The sequence below is a fragment of the Lepisosteus oculatus genome, chromosome 3, assembly GCF_040954835.1.
Source record: "Lepisosteus oculatus isolate fLepOcu1 chromosome 3, fLepOcu1.hap2, whole genome shotgun sequence".
In the NCBI taxonomy this organism is placed as follows: Eukaryota; Metazoa; Chordata; class Actinopteri; order Semionotiformes; family Lepisosteidae; genus Lepisosteus; species Lepisosteus oculatus.
This window is the reverse complement of record NC_090698.1, coordinates 2,662,237-2,680,382: the sequence shown is the minus strand read 5'-3', so window position 1 is coordinate 2,680,382 and position 18,146 is coordinate 2,662,237. Positions and strand designations below refer to the sequence as shown.

The following is an 18,146-nucleotide window of genomic DNA, read 5'->3' as shown; positions in this document are numbered from 1 at the left end:
AGTAACAAGTAACTGCTTGTTATCCCAATGGTTGCTTTGAGTTCTCGTGTCGAACCGAGATTGGAAAGGTGCTGTCGTGAGTTTAGAGTTTCCCCGCGTTCTGTTAAAAGGGGGGAGTGGGGGGGGAGGGGAAATGGGCGCGTTTTCCTCCCACAGGCGATGCTGCAGCGCTGCCCTGTAGCGATAAGGGCATGGGGCTTCCGGATGCTTGCAGCTCTACTGCTAAATTTACAGGATCAGGAAACTGTGGCCTGCGAAGGGGGCGGCGGGCAGAGAGAGAGAGAGACAAGTCAAACAAAGTGTCGGGCAGGCCTGCTCCTGCCTGCAGGGCTGGGGGAGAGAGAAACATCACTCCTGCACACGCGCTGCTGCACTGGCTGCTCGTTGAGCTTAGAGTCCGGGTGTGCTGAAACGGCAAAGGCACCGAAGGAAGAGAGATTCTGACGGTTGGACTGAATGATGTGGCACTGTGTTGGGCTGGACTCCTGTACAGACCTGAGGGAGAATCTTTCTCAAAGGGAGGGTCCTGTTCATGCAGGATTTAATTACTCAGAGTGCTGATAACCAGGATATGAATAACTCTTGAGTCATGCACTGGTAAATTAAATCTTATTGTTTTGTTCACAAAAAATTTTGGCCATCATCATCAGACCACACTTGAATGTTCCCATTTCGGACGTGCTTGTTTGAAGGCCAAATTGAGATCAAAATTGAACAGCAAGAGTAAGTTTGAATTACTGTGTCATGAACATGTTGCTACCTGTGTTAGGAAACAAGCTCTTATTGTGTTTAACGTAATCACTGCATAAAGCGACATAATGAGTACATGTGCACTTTTACAACATTTTATTTTATCATAGAAATTAATAAAAATAATTAAAAATGAGTAACCAAGCTGTGGGAGTTCCACATGTTTAATTCACAGGTTACTGGCTCATTCCAATATTCAAACACTCTTACTAACAAATAGTAATTAAAAGAGGAAAGAAAATGTTGAACCTCAGCTCTAACTGTGATTGTAGTCCATTATGATTGTACAAAACTCAGTAACCTGCACCCCTCTACTCCTTCTCTTCAAGTACAGAAGATCAGACAGCAGGGCTGTAGTGCCTGGCTAACAGAATAAGAGTTTAACTATTGTACTACACTGAGATTAGGGAACACAAGAAAAACTTGTGCTCAGGAGCTTGATACAGCACTATAAAGCTCTTGAAAATTGAGGACAAAATAAACGTTTTTTAATGCCGCCCCTCCCCCAAAAAAAAAACAACAACTAAGAGAGCCCACATATTTCAGGCATCCTGGATTGAAATCCTGTTTTCTTCTCCAAGTCACAGCACTGGATTTTGATCACCCTACCTGCCTTCTTGCTTTTTATGAAATTGCTATCTTTTTAAACAAAAACGTTACTTTTCAGTAATTTGCTAACTGTACTTCAGCCAGACGTGAAAGTCCAATACCCTCCGCCCCCCCTCCCCCAAGTCAAGAACCTCGGGAACAGCTGGTCAGGACCCTCAGTCGCCTGAAGACGTGCCAGCTTCCTACTGGGGAGCCTGGCCTCCACCCTGCGCTGAGCCCGAAGCCTGGGCGTCCCGGGACAACAGCACCTGCTGAGTCACACAGGAGCGGACTCTGGGACCGGAGGGGTGGCACAGTCCTGCCAGAGTCAGGCCCTGTGGCAGGAGTTCCTGCCCCACAGGAAGCTCGGGTTCCTGGCCGACACCAGCACACCCAGTCCTGGTGGCGCCGTCACATGGGGGTGTCCTGCTCACAGTCGGCTAACGGTCCTGTCCGGCCTGGTGATGGAGGGAACTGCCCCCCCCGCCCAAATTTGTGCTGCCCCAGAGATCGGCTCCGAAGCGTCACAACCGACTTAGCACGGGCCGGGACAGCGGGTCAGCCGGAGGTGGCGCTGACGCTGCGGAGACTCTTCGATCTCGGGACGCGGCGGGATCAGCAGGGGAAAAGGCAGCTGGACAAGGCAGGAAAGGTGTCTCACAGGCCAGCGCCTCAAGGGCGAGCTGCTTCCCGGCGGGATGAGGGAGAGGGCAGGGGGGGCTGGGTCCACACCTCACACTCCGATGTACCTGAGGAGCCACTGCAAAAGAGCAAGAACAGGCCGGGCCGTCAGCTTGCGCCTCGGCCCTCGCTGGGTGATTTTCACGGCCCTGATTCCCGCCTGACGGCCGTGTGCGGGACTACCAGTGGGAAGCTGAGCCCGTGGACACAGAGAGGCCCAACTTGGGAAGTTCAGGGCCAGTCTGAAGAGCGGAGCAGGCGTCAGGAACGTCACATCGAGCCTGCGGATCTGAGCTGATTGTGCGCCATCTGCTGGCTAGCAACACACCAGGCCCTGGGGCACAGAGTCTTGGTATGTTCGGACAGAGCGCCTTTATTCAGCCTGTTTAAACGGCAGAGAGCAACTGACTGAAAAAGAAAGAACAGGGAGCTGAAAACCAGGACCTATTCCAAACGCTGCCAGCTGCTGGGCTCTTCCAGATAAACCAGCCACAGGGCGCTGGGGTTCACTTTTATTCCAGGTGCAATCTGCACAGAAACACACTCAATTGAGAGCACTTCTATCTTTCCGATCGGTGCAGTCTGTCTGGTGCAAAGAGCACACAGCTGGCGAGACCCGAAACAGGTCGGAACTGTGAAGCAAGCGCAGTCTGATCTGATCCGTTTCCCCGACGTGCTCGGCAGGGAGTCTGATCAACGAGCCCTGGCATCCCTTTCCTTCTCGAGAAAAAAAAAAAACACTTGCTGATTGAATCGGCAGTGCAAATCACAGGGCTGTGGTGAATGAACGGGACGAGGTGAAGGCTGGGAGCAGGCAAGGCTGCAGATGGCCCTCTCTCTGTGGCAGTACCACGCGGACAGGCTGCCGACATCTCCTCCTTCGCACCCGGGGCCCCAGAGGAAAGGTCAGGCAGCTAGCAGGAGGCTGACTCATGTTGCGGGGAAGCAAAGGATCGGGGAGGGAGCTTACCGCATTGATGCCACGTTCCTTCACCCCCGAACTGCCTTCTGATTCATAGAGATCTGTGGGGAGAAGCAGAGGAAGGAACGTGTGGCGACACTGGTGTCACTTGCTCTGTCACTGTTCTATAAAAGGGAGGGCAGGTTGGTGCTTTTTTCAGGAAAGGTCACCTCTCCACGGGCAGTACTGGGCTGGACAGGTGCAATCGTACCCAGCTGGTACCTGTTCCTATTAATCCCAGCTGCTGCCGAGTTGTAAAAGGACGCGCTGCTTTGCGGAAAAGGAGAAACGAACATTTGAAAAGGACGGGCAGGGCAAGCGAACCGGGCGTACCGAAGAGTTTGCGCAGCTTGCCAACGCACGCCACCAAGCCGTCGAAGGTCAGCGAGAGGTCAGCCGTGCCGTGACGGAGCCACAGCAGCTGGAGCACTGGGGCGTCCAGCTGGAACCCTGCAGAGGGACAGGGAGGGACAGGGAGCGACACGGCGTCTGTATCTCTGTCAGCAGGACACCGAGCACATCTGGGCTCAGCGTCCGTCACTGGGGACTTGGTGAAGAGAACACCGGGCGATTCTAGAGGACACACGAGCTGCCTCTGCGGTCAGACTTGTCTTTTTCTAGTTCGTGAAAATACAGCAGCCTGACTTTGCTCAGATAAAAGACAAACCTAGCTCTTGCCCTCTTCTATTTTCAGCTGGCAGTGTCTCCCTGGTGTCCTGGGAGGTGTCCTGAGCTGCTGATGAGCGTATATCCCCGTGTATGTCAGCAGCTATATCACCCTGTCTCTCACAGCTGGTAGCCCACTGAAGCTGAAGCTGAAGCTCAGCAGCTGTGAGCCTGGCCAGTACCTGGATGGGAGACCTCCTGGGAAACCTGAGGTTGCTGCTGGAAGAGGTGTTAGTGGGGCCAGTAGGGGCCGCTCACCCTGCAGTCTGTGTGGGTCCTAATGCCCCAGTATAGTGACGGGGACACTATACTGTAAAAGGTGCTGTCCTTGAAATGAGACATAAAACTGAGGTCCTGACTCTCTTTCGTCATTAAAAATCCCAGGCGTTTCATGAAAATAGTAGTGCTGTTACCACAGTGTCCTGGGCAAATCTCCCCCCTGGCCTTTACCAATCATGGCCTCCTAATAATCCCCCTCTCTGAACTGGCTTTATCACTCTGCTCTCCTCCCCACTAAGAGCTGGTGTGTAGGGAGAGGAATGGAGCATCATCCAGGTGGGGCTGCACACTGGGGGTGGTGGTGGGGATCCCCATTAACTGTAAAGTGCTTTAAGTGGAGTGTCCAGAAAAGCACTATATAAGTGTAAGCAATTTTTATTATCATTATTATTATTATTATTTGTACATGTGTGTCCGTCTGTGAATATGTCCTCCTGTGTGGACACCTTGCCTGACTCACCAGCTGCCTGCAAGGCCAGGCTCAGCTCAAAGGGGCTCATGGTCCCAGACGAATCCTCATCAAACTGAGAGAAGATGGCCTGTCAGAAAGAGAGAGGAGAGGGGTGAGTTCCAGTATACCCCCAGCTCTCTGTGTCAGACAGGCACTCCGTGCTTTTGTGAATCGTGTACAAGTGCATTCTGAAATGCTTGTGAAGTAGAACACTGGGCGTTCTTGCAGGTGCAACATTTTCAAGCCCACTGGAGTAAAGACCCTTAAGTTTACATCTGCAGGCAGGACAGGTCTCTCCCAGTCCCACCACAGGTGCTCCGGCAGGCAGGGACGGGCCCCTCGTGCGACCTGGTGCAGAGCCCCCGCCAGTGTGGGCGTACCTGCAGACTGCGCAGTGACGCCACCAGCTGCTCGGTCTGGCCCAGGCTGAGGGTGCCCCTTCCTCCTGTCTGACAGTGGCAGTCAGGAGCAATAACGTCACAGAGAAGTGGAAAACTCAGCAAAACACAGTGAAACCAAATCCCATGGTTTTCAGTTTTCCATTTTTTTTTCATGTACTCCGAATCCACACTTCCCGTCTCTCCAGCTCCATCCCTTCTTAGCATTTTAGCCAAATAAGGATTCGGATTCCTAATCCCATGCTCTGCTCCCCAGATCCCCACAGCCCTGGAAGGTTGCTTATGGCTAATTTCAGGAAGATCAGCTCAGTCTGAGCACGACCCTCCTTCATCGCCAGATCGGACCAGAGGGTCACCCTGTTTCCACAAAAGCTCAGAGCACCAGATCAGACTCCGGGTGCATAGCAGTCTGATCCACTTCAGGATCTGTCAGCTCAGCTGCAGAGGTTTTGCAGAGAAGCCAACACTAGTCATAATGCATTTTGACTCAATCTGCACAGACATGCGAGAAGTGCAAATTACAGTACAACTGCTGCTGTGTGGCTTTAACAGTCCAGCATCCAAAAGATCACAGAAGCTTGTAAAGCCAGGAACAGAAGAAAGTGCTGGGCAGTAAGAGGCTGATATGTTTCCGGGGGCTTCCGCTAGGAAGCTGGGCCTCCCTCTCTGCTGGGTAAAGGATACATCCTCTCCGAAGATCAGGCTGCGGCACGTCTCCAGAGACAGCTGGAAGTTCTCTGGGAAAACTGAGAGAAGACAGAGAGAGGCTTCACTGGAAACACTGTGATCTGTGTCAGCCATCATTCCCAGTATCCCAGGCAAGCTGTTGCTGTGCAAGCAACTTTCCTGCCACCTGCTGGTCAGTAACCATATTGCACAGATCTTTTCTATTTTGTTTTCTCAAGTAACTGCTTCACCCTTGGAAAGGCAGAGTATTGCAAGCATGGGCACATAAACACGGGGGCAATTTAGAGATGCCAATCAACCTAGAAATCCTGTATTTTGAATAAAGGAGAAAATGCACACAATAAGATGCTCTAAACCAGCCTCGAACCCAGGATCTTGAGGTGTGAGGCACTATGCTGCCTATTAATACAATTCCTATGAGTTGATTCAGTTTTCTTAATTTCCTGGACATGGCCATACACAGAACATGATGTATGAGTCCACAGAAAGTCCTGCCCCTCACAAACGCGCTGCGCAGGTATCTCACCCGAGCTGGCCAGCCTCATGAGCTCCACCGCGTTCAGCCTGTAATCCTGGCAGACAACAAGAGAAGGGAGAGAAGGTTATAAGGGCCCGTGCAGCCCATCTGGAGAGAGGCAGACGGACAGGGTGAGGACCACTAGGAGCGAGCAGGAACGAGACAGAGTGGGGAGTCAGCGTTCCCAGAGTCCGGGCCGGATCACTGCCTTTTGTCCCTCCTTTTCTTTCACCCAGAGAGCGGGAGGGGGGAACAAGGCACAGTAGATTGTCCATACAGCCAGAGGATCACGTTGGATCTTACACTTTAACACCGCTGCCTTCAGATTGACAACTGGAGAGGTTTTCAGCCAAGTTCTGTTTTTTATTTTGGCTCTCCCTAAAATTCATTGGAGGGGACAGGAATTTTAATGTCGAACTAGATGTGATTGTCCTCAGATGGGCCTGTTGTGTAGATTGCATTCATGACGCTGAGTGTTCTGCTTCGGCTTGTCAGAACCGTGCGGGCCGTGATTACAGACTGTCATTCACTTGCTGTGGTGGCTGGGGGTTGATCCAGTGGTCGGGCTGGGTGCTGGGCTGGGATGGGGATGGAGGGGGAGATAAGGGAAGAGCTGAGAAGGAGAAGAGGGGGAGTGCGGACAGGGGGACAGCACATACCCTCCCCGCCAGCTCCTCGAACAGGCCCCGGACAGTCCCTCGGTCCTCAGCGGTGATGGGCTCGGCCTGCACAACCTGGCAGACAGACACACACAGGCGCAGTCAGACCGACTGGCTGCAGTGCAACACCAGGCACGAGAGGGATCAAACCCCCTGTCCTGCCGGGTCTGTGGCAGACACACACGCAGGGGAAAGGGGGACGAGGAGACGGGGGCTGGCTCACCGTGGCGAACTCTGAGGAGCAGTCAAAGCCGCCCTGGTTCCTAAGGAAAACAGGAGAATTACTGGGGGTGTTCTGGAGCAGGGGTGCAGAGCTCACAGCGGATTGGACACTCATTGGAGTGGACAGCGAAGCTCCTTAGGCTGCTAGGGGCCAGGAGACCGACGTGGACGGGACAATGAAAAAGCTCCAAATAGAAAAGAGAGTCCCAGGACTGTCCTAGCCTGTCCAAAGAGCATCTCTTAGCAGCCCTGGTTAAGTGATAAAGCTGTTCCCTCAGGGACGCAGGGGGTTCAGTTCAGCCCACTAGCTCCCCCTAGAGCTTTACTGCAACGTGCACGAGTGCTGCGGGGACAGGCCCTGAACTTGCTCTGAACTGTGCCCACAGCTCCCCTGTGCTGTCAAGTACACTGGCCTAGCGCGCCGCAGGCTGCAGAAAAGCCTCCGAGCGCAGTGCAAGGTGCCAGCATGACTCCCAGCAGCGCGACAGTGCGAGCGCAGCGCCAGCCCCCCTCACCCCAGCTCATTGCCCGTCTTGGCGTAGATGCGCAGGAAGAAGCTGCCCTCGACGTTGGGCTTGTAGCTGGACGTCACGATGACGTAGTGACCGGGCTCCAGCTTGACCTTCTTCCTGACCCCGCGCAGCTGCCGGTACTTGCCGGACCGCGCCACCGGCTTGTTGGAGGAGAAGAAGTCGGCAGCCAGGCTGCCGGGCACGTCCTGCAGCTGGGGCAGAGAGAGGGGACGCCCATTAGGCCTGGGACACGTGCTTCAATTCTCCCTCGGAGGCTTTGTTACCCAGTTAGTCCCCGTCCGCAGCAGAGTTAATGCAGCAATTAAGGATCAATCGGCCGAAAGCAGAGGCCAGGTGGCTGGCCGGACTGCAGTGTCCGAGACCACTCTAAGTAAGCTCTAGTCCTAAACAGGTCACATTAATTGAAACCCACCCTCCAAACACACTGCACAGCCACAGCACACTGCTCTTCACACACACACACACACACACTATACATGAGCCACAGTCTGTGCACAGGGACTCTGGCGGCACATTCAAGATCACAGTCACCTTTAACAAGGGTAAGCACTGCACAAGCTGGACTATATTCTGCACATTACCGTAATATTGAAAAGGATACTTACTTCTGGGGGAATCTGAAAAGAAAGAAGACAGAAGAGGGTTTAACAATGTGGCGATGGGAATATGAAAAGACGAACAGAGTGAAACAGAGCCCCCCTGGTTTACAGTGGCCTGTATGAGCATGCAGTCCTTATAAATAGGAATTAGAATTATGAGTAAAACTGCAGTCTGTGGCTGCTACCTTTGATTTAATAGACACCAAAGTAAAATGAGAATTCTTAACACCTCCGTCTCCTATGTGCTGTGCTGTGATAAAAGCCAGTTAATATCTTCCACGCAAAGCAGACAGAACAGGTGGGCAAGCAGAGCTTCTGACTGGATCACAGACAGACTGAAGCAGAGGCTCAGGGACAGATGGGTATCAGGCTCCCACAGTCAGACAGCGAGGGGGTGGGCGATGGGCGGGACCCCGGGGGGGGACGGACCCTGTAGACATGGAAGGCGATGTAGAGGAAGCTGATCTTGTCCTTCTGCCTGCGGTGCTTCTGCAGCAGCTCCAGGACCACACTGCCCTGTGTCCCTCTGCCCGCAGGCTGCCCCGCCTGCTCCACCTCCCCGCCCTCGTCGTCCACGCCATCGCCGTCCTCCGCAGCCTCTTCCTCCTCATCCTCATCGCCCTCGGCGACCTCTTCCCGGTCCTGCTGGGTCAGGATCAGCCGGAACTGAGGGTTCTTACAGAAGGTGCCTGAGATGGAAGAAGGGTGGAGAGGGAGGGGAGGGAGAGACAGATAAAAAACAGACACAGGGACAAAGAGGGTCTGACACACATCACTCGCTAAGTAACACAGAAACATCTGCAATCTACATCTGGAGACTGGCGAACTCTTCCCTTCGAGAGACCAAGTGGACACATGGGTTACGTACGTCTGAACTTGCGGCTTCCCCCAGCAGAGCAGCCTGGCACCCAGGCCCCTTCATGAGCGGTGATCCTCCAGAGGGACTGAGCGCCCCCTAGGGCATCCGGATTGACACTGCACATCTCCACTGTGGTGAACAGGTGCGAGAGGTCATCCGCCTTGATCCTGAGAAAGAAGAAGTGGAAAAAGAGGAGAGGGGAGGAGGGATGGGTGTTAGATGTTAGCACTATTGTTAGCACTGTTTTCCTCAGTTATATGCAAATCATCAAGTAATAACAGGAAGTATAAGCTTCCCAACAGCACACTGCACCTGTGCTGAAAGCCGCTAGTCGTTATGTATCCCAGGAGACTCTACTACATCAAAACACACACACTGTTCTCACTGGCGTCCACCTAGACTCACCAGAACTCTCCGTCCTCAGCACGGATCAGCTTAATCCTCTGCTTCTCTGCGTTGTCCACTCTGTCCCAGTCCTCGCACCTTCAGCGCGCACACAATGTATCAGTGCACAGACATGGCCTGATCGCGCCAAGAGATACAGGGCCCTCCTTGATTTAAAACAATGCACCACAGCACCCCTGCTACAGATATTGGTCTTATGGCATGAGTCTCTGCCTCAGTCCCTGCATCATGCCAACACCCAAGCTGTACCAAACACTGTGATGTCTGTGTTCTGCTACTCCTATGGCTTGATGTTTCACCTCAAAGGTAATTGCCTCTGTGTTGAGGCTGCTCATTCTAATGTAGCAGCACCCTGTAATAGGGAAAGATCATCACACTAATTCAGTGTCATCTTGTGACAAAATCTTCCTTGCACATGTGTGACTTAGTGATTTCCATGACCCTTCTAAATTTTCCTGCAATGTCATTTTCAGACATACTATAAAATATGAAGTAGCAGCCCCAGCACCCCAGTCTAGAAACCACCCACCCCCCCCCCGTTGCCCCAGTCTGTGTCTTACTTGTCACTCCAGGGCCCACAGTACTCGACAAAGCCCCAGGGGTTGCGGAGTCTGAACAGACACACCTCCGCCGAGCCATCCTTCACCTGCAGCACAACACAAGCACAATCACAGACACACGCACACACTCACCGACACACGTGCATGGTCCCCGGCATGCGTACATGCACACTCACTGACAAAGTCACCAACGTGCCACACTCATCAACACACACACACACTCACTGACACACACACAGAGTCACATGTGCATGCACGCTCACAGACACAAGCGCATGGTCACAACGCATACGCACGCACACTCACTGACAAATGCACTTGCACACTCACAGACACACGTGCTTGCACACTCACAGACACACGTGCACGCACACTCACCTTGTTGGTGTCCGTGATGGAGTAGGCGTGGCCCTTCACCAGCCCCTGGGGGGTCACCTTCCCCACCTCGGCAGCACTGGCAGCCTGCACAGGGAGCAGCGCAGGGCACAGCGGTCAGCGAGGGCCTGCCGGGGTCAGGGGGCTGCGGCTTCCCGCGGTCACAGCGCTCACCTGGATGAAGCAGGACAGCAGTGTGCCCCGGGACAGGGACTCTCCCACCGCCCGCCACAGCACTGCGGGGGTCCGGGACTTCACGGGCAAGGACCGGGCGATGCCCCCGGTGAAATCCTCCATGGCCTCCGAGATGTTGCCCCCCTTCAGACTGGCGTAGCAGCCGTTGACCCTGGCAGAGAGGACGGGAGAGCCCACCGTGAGCCGGGCCCACAGGGGGGCTGGGGCGGGGCGCGCCGGCGTGGTCAGGCGGCCTCACTGACTTGGCGTAGGCCTTCTCCAGCAGCGCGCTCCAGAACTCGTTCTGCGTGCGGGAGTAGCTGAACAGCAGGCGGCCTCTCTGGACCGGCAGCCGGTCATCCACCACGACCTCCACCCACTGCCCATACTGCCAGAACTGGGGGGGGGCGGAAACAACGAGAGGGAGAGGTTGAGACCTTAACCAGATGACTGGATCACGATTCCTGCTCCACCCTCAGGACAGCTGCAATCCCAGGGACTTGAAGGACTGACACCCGCAGAATGACAAGAAGATCGCCCCCTGGTGTTTACCTCCAGTGAGTTCGCTGTCCTTCCCAGCGTACTCGAGCAGCAGCGTACTTGAGCAGCGTATCTGAGCACCAGGCCTGCACAGAGTGCCTTCACCACAGCAACATGGCCCCCCCCAGTCCTGCCCCGAGCATCTGCCTGGAGCTCAACTCGCCTGGAATTCGGGTAAGAACTACAGGAAATTTTTGCAGTGAAGCTGCCGAGAGACGTGACGGCATAGCTGCGCTTGGGAGGGAGATCAAAGGAGCCCCTGCCCCCCCCTCCCTTGAAGAAGAGGGGCTCTTGTTTGCACCGCAGGACGAGACTAGTCGGATGTCAGGCGCAGACAGATTCTCCCGGTCTCCCTGCTTGCCTGGGGCAGTGGGGAGAGCGTGCCAGCACACAGCACACAGCACACAGCCTGCTTCCATTAAGCACACTTACCCTGGTGCGCTCCTGCTGGAAGAAAGCACAGTTCCTCTGGGCTTGTCATGAAAAGCACACTCGGGCCCAGCTTGCACGCAACAGCGCAAAATTCTCCCCTCAAAAGAGAATCTTTAGATCAGAAAATCTGATCATTTTAGCCCCGGTGTTTTCGCTAGAGGTGGGAATAGCAGAGCAAATATAATCGGTGTGGTCCCTCTGATTGAGTGTCTTCAGATAAAAAGCCACTATTTGCTGTTCAGGAAGCTCCAGGACGGGGTCACTGCGGACAGAGCTGTCCTGTTGTGTCCCTGGTTCAAGCAACAAGTCTGCGTGTGCATCTGCATCAGGCCCTGCGCAGTGCTGCACTGCACACTTCATGAAACCTCTAGGACATGGTACTGCCTGGGCACTGTTTCATATGGCAGGGCAATGCTGCAGAAAAAGGACAGGGAGTGGAACGCCTTGCGTCTTGCAGAAAATGTCACATCTGGATTGAGAGGCTCACAGCTGGAGTGAGTCCCAGTTGGGACTGCCTGGCACTGTTATTAGGAGGTCAGAAGTCACAGTGTGCATCTCAGAGCCCCCTATTAACTGAGCTGTAATCTGGAAGATCAGAACCAATACTCTCTCAGACGGGCTGTAAAAGAGGAGGTGGGACTGCAGAGAAAAATTCCCCTGACTCTTTCATTTCCCCGCACCCAGATGTGTAGTGTGGGAAACACACATCATACACAAATACAAATCTCTTTTCCTCTTTATTTGGACACAGAGAGATGCAGAAGTGTGGAACAACCTGTCCAGTCCTGTCACTGAAGCCGATGTTGTCCCCACACTCTCCCTCGCAAACGCCGTTACATTCCCAAACCCAATGTTTCACAATCCCATTCCTAATTGAACCCATCACATTCCCACAGGCACCTGATTCCACAAATTCTCACTCCCAGACCCATTATCCAACCACATCCCTTTACCTTCAGTATTGAAAGTTCCCTCACACACCCACCCTTGCTCAGTCTTGGGAAGCCTCCTGTAGTATTCTCTTGTGTGTGTTTCTAAGCCTTCTTGACTGATCTCCTGGTACCAAATCTTTGCTCCTGCCTTTTGACCACGCCTTTTGGATTTCATTTTTGGATTTCCCTGGATACCGGACTCATTGCCTCCCTAATTGACCAAGCCCCTGGATTATGTCTTTTGGATTGTCCCTGTGCTACTCCGCGTCTTTTCAGTTCCTTTAATTATTGTTGAGCAAGTTCTCTGGTTGGCCCGCAGATGTTAACGCAGAAACACAATGCATGTTCCACCCCATTGGAATAACTAAAAATCCAAGACTTCAAGATCTGTAATACAGCGACCCAACTGAGCTCAGCACTCCAAACACGCACAGGCACTGGGCATCTCTGTGCTGCCCCTCCGCCCCCTGCCCAGCCCCTCTGTACCTTGAAGTGGAAGATGCCAGCGTACTCTTCAGACAGGCTCTGGTCTCCAGGCACCACATTGTTGAACAGCGGCTGGTGGAGAGTGAGACATGACAGGGCAGCCAGCAGCCAGCAGTCACCTGCCAAGAGAGAGGCAAGTAAACTACCGCTGCCCACTGCACCAGGACAGACGGACAGGCAGAGACCAGACCTCCATGCACCAGCGAGAGAGAGATACTCCCACCCCCCGCATTAGGAGGGCCAGCGTCATGACAGAGGGAGAGGAATGAGGCTGGATCCCAGCAGAATAAGACGACAGGTGTGTCTAGACAAAGCTTCTTTGGCCTCAGTTCTAAGTCGGCTTTTACTGCATTTTCACACCCCAAAACCCAGAATCCGGGGTCAAGCAATCAGTGTTAGTAAATACAACATGCTAGAACACGTGGATTATAGAACCAACCATTTCCCAGAAGTAAAATAATGATTATTTTCAATGTACCTGCATTTACCTGCAAGTTAGAAAATGGTAATTAAATGAAAGTTTGATGGCGGGTCTGGAAAAAGCTTCCCAGTTGTGTTGCTGAAGCCACTAGCCGGGTCTGTTTCAAAACGCATCTGGATGATCCGCAGATCGCTCAGCTACGATGTGTCAAACAACCCAGATGGGCCCAATGGCTCTTCTCATTGGAGCCATTCTAATGTTCTTAATTTGACCAGAGCAGGCTGTACAGGAGCTGGTCCTAAAAGAGGTTTAAACCCCCTGGTCGGTTAAATCGTCATAAAGATTAAACGCAAGCGAGTCACTGAAGCAGTCCAGCACACTGCTGAGCTGGCAGGCCCTTTCTGAGTGAAGGCAGCTCTGCAAGACAGCTGCTTCGAAATTCAGGATGAAAGCTCAATGTGCCGACTGTTAATCAAGGAGCACAACCGCCTAAAAACCGAAAAAGACACAAAAAGGTCTTGAGCCTGGCAGGGCATTAATCCGGCCCTGCTGATGTCCAGGCTCAGCTCAGCATCCTGGGCCTGGGTCAGTCCTGGCACCTTGGCACCTCCCTGCCAGGCAGCTGCTCAGCCGCTAAGCTGTGCATCCAAAATGCAGGTGAGAGAGACACAGACACACACACACCATGCTAGCCATCCACCTATCAAGGTCTGTCTGCGGTGACCGCAGCAGAGTAACCTCAAAAAGGGAGTTGGACCGGGACGTGGTGAGGAATGGGAGCAGCTCAGATACTGTGTGAGCTGGCAGGTTTTGTCCAGCTGCTGCCTGTGCGTGCCTGCATGTGTTTTAGTTTGGGATAGAGGCGAAAGGCGGGGGGTGGTGCCCCCGTGCTCCTGGCTGTAAATTCCTTTCCTCTCTGGCACTCAGGTTGCGCAACAGCCCTGCAGAACACTCACACGGCTCCAGTAAACAGAAACATCTGCTCGGGGTGCAGCCACAGAGCCCCTGCCCGCATAGCGAACGAGGGGCTGCTGAAAACAGCGCCCCCCAACTTATCGGAGCTCCGGAGTCCCATTTTATTTTAACTGCCTTCTCGAGAAGCACTGCCGGTGCAGCAGCTCCTACCCAGCTGTCCTTGGCAGATGTCGGTGGTACTTGCTGTGCCCTCGATAAACTTGGGCTCCTTGCTGATCTCCTGAAAGAGAAAATTAGGGAGTTTTTTTTTTGTTTTAAGTGCAGGATCAATGAATCTCAAACCCCGTCAGTGAGGTCTCGGATCCTTTGCAAAAAAGTAGCATTGAGACTCTCGGAGCAGGACAGAGATATGAAGACAGACGAGGAACCGAGGTGCAGGTAATTAGAACAGTCTTGTTGGCTGGCCAGCAAGACGCATTTTCCTCATTTCTGCTCTCATATCCTTCTCTGCTGATCTTGTTTCTGTTCTGGCTTGTGTCACTGATGCTGGGCAGAACTGACATGGAGGAGAAGAGCACTGAATATTCCACAGCGTTCGCTGCGATAGCAGGGGCACCCATCCTGCGCTGACAGGAAGCACCAACCATAACCAAGACCTGGAGGCACTTCTGTACACAAAGGGTTGTGGGGGTCTGGGACAAGCTACCCTGCCATGTTCTTGAAGACAAGATCCACTAGCAACCAAACAACCTAGATGCGCAGAAAGACTTTTTTCTAGAGTGTGAACTGTCTTATATTCTTGTGGTTCTATTGATTAATTTTTAAGCAATAATCAAGTGCTGGAGTTCTTGTCATCTTATGCTGGAGAGCTGTAAATCAAACAATGTGGAGGTTATCTGGATCACAGGCAATGCTTCAGCAGAGCTCACATAAACTCCCCTGACCTGTCCCCTTCAGAAGGAGGGTAGCCACTCTCTGTTTTTTTCCTTCCTCGTCCTATTTTTGTATTTTAATTGGAATGGAAACATGCCATTCTTATCATACTCCGAGACAGGTCTGGTCAAAAATAGATACTAATAAAAATGTGCTGTATATACACTGGCTTTCATTTAACTTCAGCCGCGCTACACAACGCGGAAACTCAAATGAATATAACATTTGTAATATACTGGTTTTGAGAAGAATCAACAACGAAAACAACACGTTCAGTGGGAAGCTGAAAAGGAAGGCAGGCTATGAACTGGAATATTTAAAGTTACTTTATATATATTAATCAATAGAATCCGACCGGCGTAGCGGGCACGAAGCGCGGTACCTTGGGTCGACGCCACACGACGGCTTTGGCCGGGTCCGGGTCCGAGGGCAGCCCCAGAGAGTCCTGCTGAGCCGGGAACTCCGGGTCCTCGAACAGCGAGCCGGACCGCAGGCACTGGGCGCGCAGGCTCGCGAACTCCTGGTTCTTAAACTTCGCCGGATTGCTCCGGGAACCGACTGCTGGCCCGGCGCTCGACATCTCTCGGCCCGGACTGTTGGCGGCGTTTGCTGTTGTTTCCTTAAAATCTAGGCAGGCACTGTACGGAACGGTACGGTACAGGACGGGACGGGACGGAACTCGGCTTCTTGGAGAGCTGGGCTCCTGTCTGGAGGCGCTGGGGTTTTTAAACACGCCTCGGAGAGTCCGGCTGGGAGGGTCCCGCCTAGCGCCCCCGGCCACCTGTCAGCGGAGGCTACGATCAGCGCCGGGCAGGGAGGTCTCCGCCCGAAAGGGGACCTCGGTGTGAGTTTCTCGAGGTGCAAGTTCTCCTCCTTTAACCGCAGCGAGTACAGTACCTCACGGTGCAGTGAACTAATGTCAATTGCGTAGCGGCTGCGCGTTAAATATGTACCACCACGCTGCTTTCTCAGGATGCGATACTTAATGTTAAGACAACATAATCGGATCAGCTGTAAATCGATTATGACAGAAATTTACATTTTCCTTTAGCTCGTACCAATTTAGGAAAAAGGCAGGCGGGTGAAAATCGAGAACTTCACCATTTCAGTACACCAGATCTTGACGACGCTTACAGGAGACGGGCCATTCTGCCGTGTAGTGCGTTTGATTGTACCTAATGGATCCGGAGATCTCGTCCAAAGTTATAGTGAAAAAACAGCCTTTCGGCTGTCACTGAGCAGTTTGTACCAGACCCCTACAACCCTCAGTGCAAACGCCACCGGGCCTGATGATGCATTATCACTTTTATGGGGACACCATATTGTGAAAAAGGCGCCGTCCTGTTTGTGTTTTGTTCAGTTGAGCAGTCTGAAGTGTTTTTGAGTTGTGTGGAGTTCTCTGGTTCAGCTGGTGGCTAGGTTAACGGTAATGTGACAGGGTGTTAACCACCAACGAGCCCTACATTTACACATACATGCTTCAGTCACAGCAAAGTTAAAACGGTCGAGGCTGATTTGATGTGCAAGAGCTCGTCATATACAGTGGGTACAGAAAGTCACCATCCCCTTTCAAAATGTGTACCTTTTGTTGTATGACACTCTGAAAATAAAAACAAATTAGCATTAGCCAAGTGAAAATACAATTCTAAAACATTCTGAAAATTAATTAATATTACAACAGTGAAATACCTTATTTGGATAAGTGAACACCCCCCTCACAATTGCATTTGTAAACTTGCTCAGGTATAACCAATCACCTTACAGATCACACAGCAAACTAACTGGCTCCCACCTGTGATCAGTTGTGGTGATTGTGATTGGTTCAGAATAAAAGCAGCTGTTTCTAGCAAATTCCACTGTTTGGAAGTGCATTTCAAAGCAAAGAATCCACTATGGATGGAAAGATGTGCTCAAAAGAGCTTTGAGATAAAGTTGTGGAAAGGCACAAGTCAGGAGATGGGTATAAAAAGATTTCAAAGGCTTTCAGTACCCATGGAGCACAGTCAAGACCATCATTAAGAAGTGGAAGGCGTGTGGCACCATCCAGACCTTGCTTAGATCAGGCTGATCCTCCAAACCTGATGACTGAGCAAGAAGGAGACTGATCAGAGAGGCTACCAGGAGGCTGATGGCAACTTTGAATGAGCTACAGGCCTTTATGGCAAAGACTGGTCATTGTCCGCATGTGACAACGGTATCACAAGCGCTCCACAAATCTGGCCTGTATGGGAGGGTGGCAAGAAAGAAGTCACTCCTTAAAAAAAAAGCCACATTAAGTCTCACTTATGTTTTGCTAAAAAGCACCTTAAAGATGTTGTGGTCAGTTTTTTGACCAAAATCACATTTTTTGGCTGGAATGCAAAACGGTATGTCAGGTGAAACCCAATATGTGTTATTATCCAGAGAACACCATTCCTCCAGTGAAGCATGCTGGTGGCAGCATCCTGTTGTGGTGCTGTTTCTCTTTCGCTGGGACTGGGGCACTTGTCAGGAGAACAGGGAAGATGGATTGTGCAAAATACAGGCAAATTCTTGAAAACCTGCAGCCCTCAGCCAGGAAGTTGAAGAGGGGAAGATGGTTCACCATGATAGTGACCCAAAGCACACCACCAAAGCAACTGTACAGTGACTGAAGGACAGGAAGATGAATGTTCTTGAATGGCCTAGTCAGAACCCTGACCTCAATCCCAGTGAGAATCTTTGGAATGACTTGAAGAGGGCAGTCCATCAATGGTCACCACACAGTTTGACTGAGCCTGAACAATTCTGTAAGGAGGAATGGGAAAATATTCCCCTGTCTAGGTGTGCCAAGTTGGTTGAGATGTATCCAAACAGGCTCAAGGCTGTAATTCAAGAACAAAGTGTTTCCATCAAGTATTACATCAAATCAAATGCACAACAACACAGTGTGCAGCAGCAGTAGTTTCTGGCAATGAAATGTATTTTCTGCAAGCCCACAAAAATCACAGGAATCACAAAAACACAAATCACAAAATTAAGGTTAAATCAGGGGGGTGTTCTCTTATACGGACCAGTTATTTTACTTTTTTCAAGACATTTTGCTTTCTTTTTTCATGTGGATGTGGCAAGGTTTAATTTGTAAAGAAAACTGGAAAAAGTCTA

At 52.0% G+C, this 18,146-nt stretch overlaps 1 protein-coding gene across 1 annotated transcript; it reads right to left on the bottom strand.

The window, feature by feature from the left end:
- Window positions 1-831: 831 nt before the first annotated feature.
- capn12 (calpain 12) lies at window positions 832-15,934 on the bottom strand. Its single transcript, XM_015340884.2, has 21 exons — window positions 15,406-15,934; window positions 14,301-14,370; window positions 12,755-12,873; window positions 10,628-10,761; window positions 10,365-10,536; window positions 10,194-10,277; window positions 9,816-9,901; window positions 9,256-9,333; window positions 8,860-9,017; window positions 8,421-8,680; window positions 7,998-8,009; window positions 7,375-7,583; window positions 6,861-6,900; window positions 6,638-6,712; window positions 5,988-6,033; window positions 5,459-5,520; window positions 4,757-4,825; window positions 4,386-4,464; window positions 3,314-3,430; window positions 2,990-3,042; window positions 832-2,098 (listed from the first exon to the last, which is right to left on the bottom strand). The coding sequence occupies exons 1-21, from the start codon at window positions 15,601-15,603 to the stop codon at window positions 2,072-2,074; spliced, it is 2,148 nt and encodes a 715-aa protein (XP_015196370.2). The 5' UTR covers window positions 15,604-15,934; the 3' UTR covers window positions 832-2,071.
- Window positions 15,935-18,146: the final 2,212 nt, after the last annotated feature.